We start from the raw sequence: 3,393 nt of genomic DNA, 5'->3' as shown, positions 1-3,393 counted from the left end.
AAAAAGTAAAAGAGTAAAAAAGTAAAAGAGTAAAAAAGTAAAAGAGTAAAAAAGTAAAAGAGTGAAAGAGTAAAAGAGTAAAAGAGTAAAAGAGTAAACGTAAGAGTAAGAGTAAAAGTAAGAGCAAAGGTAAGACTACGAGTAAAAGTAAACGCAAGAGTACAAATAAAAGCAAGAATAAGAGTAAGAGTAAGAGTAAGAGGAGGAATAAGAGAAAGAATAAAAGTAAAAGTAAAAAAGAGTAAGAGTAGGAGGAGAAGTAAGAGTAAGAATAAAAGTAAAAGTAAAAGTAAGAAAGAGTAAGAGTAAGAATAAGAATAAAGAAATATAAAGAGTAAAGAATAAAGAATAAATAGTAAGAATAAGATTAAAACTAAGAATAAGAGTATGAGTAAGAATAAGAGCAAATATAAGGAAAAGAAAAATAATAGGAATAATAATAATAAAAAAAAGAATAAGAATTAAAATAAAAATAATATTAAAAAATTAATAATAATAATAATAATAAAATTATAATAATAATAATAATTAATAATAATAATAATAATATAATTATAATTCTTATTAAATTCTTACACTTCTTCGTGCCGATATAACGACTCGAAGAATGAATCGACTTATTTTATCTACTTAATCATTTATTCATTTATTTATATTTATATATATAATATATATAGCTCTCCCTCGTCTGTAATTTTTTTCGTTAATAGTGATCTTTTTTTATCGAATATAGATATATTGATATACAGAGCTAGTATCAAATTCTAACAGAATCGAACTACGTAAAAATTGTTCCAACTGTTTTGGAGAGATATGCATTTCATTCTGCACCTTGCTTTCTTTCAAGCCTTTCTTTTTTAATTTCATTTCTTTCATTTGTTTTTTCATATCTTTTATTCCTTCTAGATAAAATATCAAACATTATTTTAAGACATTACTAAAAAAATTTTCTTACTCAAATCACGATCATTATCTATTCAAAAATTCATTTTTCTTTAATTTAACAGATAATTCTATGTATATCTCTTATATTAAATTATAAATATTGAGAGAAGTTCGATTTATTACAAATTCTGTTATTTAAAATATACTGATGTTTTATTTTTTTTCTGAAAATTCACGCAATGAAAAAAATCAAATATTTTTGCATCATCTATTTCGCTAATCATAATTAAAAAGATAGTCATTAAAAAATAAAAGAAATCGTCGATTTTAAGACAAAATTAAAAATTTTTTTTTAAATATCATTTTATATAAATAGATATAATTAAAACAAAAAATTTCAATACTTGAAAAGTCAATTGATATATTATCTTTTTTTTTTTAAAATAATTCTAACATTTCAGATCATCTAAAAATTCAAATAAAACTATTATAAAAAATAGTACATCGTTGGTAAAGTTAGAATCGTTGCAAAAGTTATCTAATCTTTTATCTTTATAAATTGTTCACGAATAATCATGATCAGCGTTATTTTTTTCTTTTTCCATTTTTCATATTTTTCTTTTTTTTTTTTTTATCTGGGCAGTTAGGTGACTCAGTACTTTCTGTTGTATTAAAAAAAATTATCATTTAAAATAATACAGCGAATCCTGATACATAGAGTGTATAGGCTTATTTTTTGACTGTGTTGTTTAGATTATTGTTAAAAATATTTAAGCTATATATAATCATCAATAATGAAAAAAATATTCTTGATAAAAAAAAGTTATACATAAAAAAATAACACAGTCATTTGTTTTTTTTTTTCAGCCTTTTGAGATACAGGATTCTATCTAATGTAATTTTTTCTTCCCTTCTCTGTAAAGCTGATGAGATTATCGCTGCCATCGTATTCTATTAAATTACAGTAAATGGTACTATTATATCGTGTAAAATGTCATTGCATATACATATGTGTATATATATACACTTATCTATATACTTATCTCGCAGCAGTAATAGTACTCGATGCAAATAGATAAAAGTAGCAATCTGCTGGCCAGTATAGAATCATTGGACAATCTTTATTTATTTATTTTCATTTTTATCGTTTTTCTTGATACTTTTTATAAGTACGAAATATAATATAAAAAAAGAAATCAAAAAATTATTAAAGATCGTCCAAAGAATCTTTGCCATTTATTCTATCATATATGAAAATGAATCGTATGTTTGGTCAGTGTGAAAAAATAAAAATAATAATTTTTATATTCTGCAAACTACTGTGGACCACGTCAAGATATTGTTTTTTATATTTGGTTGTTGTTTTTTTTTTTTTTTTTCCTTTTATACTTCCTTCTGGTTCGCACACGAACATCTTCACACATGAATCTTTACGTATATTCTCACATCCACCCTTTCACTCATGAATTCCATCAAAGAATTCTTTCAGCGCAAACAGACGGAAGGAGAGAGGCATGCAAATAAATTTTAGAAAAATGAGTCTTTCTCTTCTCTTTTTGGTCAAATTGAGCTAAATATTTTGAAATTCTTAATTTTTGTTCATGTCTTGCTGTTTCATGTTTTTCTTTTCGTTTTCCAAATTAATTTGTTATCTACACGATAATTTGCGGACATTAGTACATAATAATCAAGTGTTGTGTAGCGCAATAAATGTAGATCTCTGTATAATGAGAAATAATAGAGTTACTTATCTGCAAAATTCTTGATCTTCACGGTTTTACATTCTTTTTAATATATATGTATTTTTATTATATACGTATATTAGAATTAATTAGCGCCGTTAATTCAACTCGATTCTTTTTCTTTCGAATCTGAAAGCAAAAAAAGAGATTCGGTTAGGAGGATATGATATAAAATATTTAACAGATAATTGAAATATTTAATCGAGTAATAACTTGAGCGCGTAACAAAAATTTTTTCCAGAAACATCAATGTAAGCTGAAGAATTTTCTATTTTTATTTACCGCTATCGGATTTGTCTTCGGAAGTTCCATTTGTCAATTCTGGTTCTTTCTTCTTCTCTCCTTCCTCAGATTCGACGCTTGAAGCTTTTTTCTCTTGACTTTCTTGGCTAGCCGCCTTCTTATCCTTCGTCTTTCCTTTAGCAGGAGTTGCTGGCTTCGGTTTTGGCTCGAGACTCGGATCCAATACAATTTTACCGATGTTTTTGCGGTCATGCATCTTCTGCATAGCTTCCGGAACGTCTTCCAAAGCCCATGTCGAGTCCACCACAGGCTTTATTTTACCCTCGTTCCATAAAGCGAATACCCGTTCCACTGCTCGTCTCACAAATGCATGACTTCCATGCTGATACATCAAGTGACGCAAATTCAATCCAGACAAGGTTTTATTCTCGTCGAACAGTTTAATGGGAGATACTTTGTCCACTTGCCACCACTATAATACAATAAATATATCAATAATATAATATAATATAATATATAATAA

At 26.3% G+C, this 3,393-nt stretch overlaps 1 protein-coding gene across 1 annotated transcript in view; it reads right to left on the bottom strand.

Moving 5' to 3' along the window:
* Window positions 1-2,241: 2,241 nt before the first annotated feature.
* Window positions 2,242-3,393, bottom strand: part of LOC102675843 (synaptic vesicle membrane protein VAT-1 homolog-like) — a 24,128-nt gene continuing 22,976 nt past the window's right edge. The window contains exons 6-7 of the mRNA XM_006624894.2: window positions 2,910-3,342; window positions 2,242-2,756 (exon numbers count right to left, since the gene is read on the bottom strand). Of these exons, the coding sequence (XP_006624957.1) occupies window positions 2,731-2,756; window positions 2,910-3,342 (459 nt within the window). The 3' untranslated portion in view covers window positions 2,242-2,730. The remainder of the gene's footprint in view (window positions 2,757-2,909; window positions 3,343-3,393) is intronic.

The sequence above is a fragment of the Apis dorsata genome, unplaced genomic scaffold, assembly GCF_000469605.1.
Source record: "Apis dorsata unplaced genomic scaffold, Apis dorsata 1.3 scaffold_1170, whole genome shotgun sequence".
NCBI classification, from domain to species: domain Eukaryota; kingdom Metazoa; phylum Arthropoda; class Insecta; order Hymenoptera; family Apidae; genus Apis; species Apis dorsata.
The sequence above is the reverse complement of the archived record's forward strand: the minus strand, read 5'-3'. Positions and strand labels throughout refer to the sequence as shown.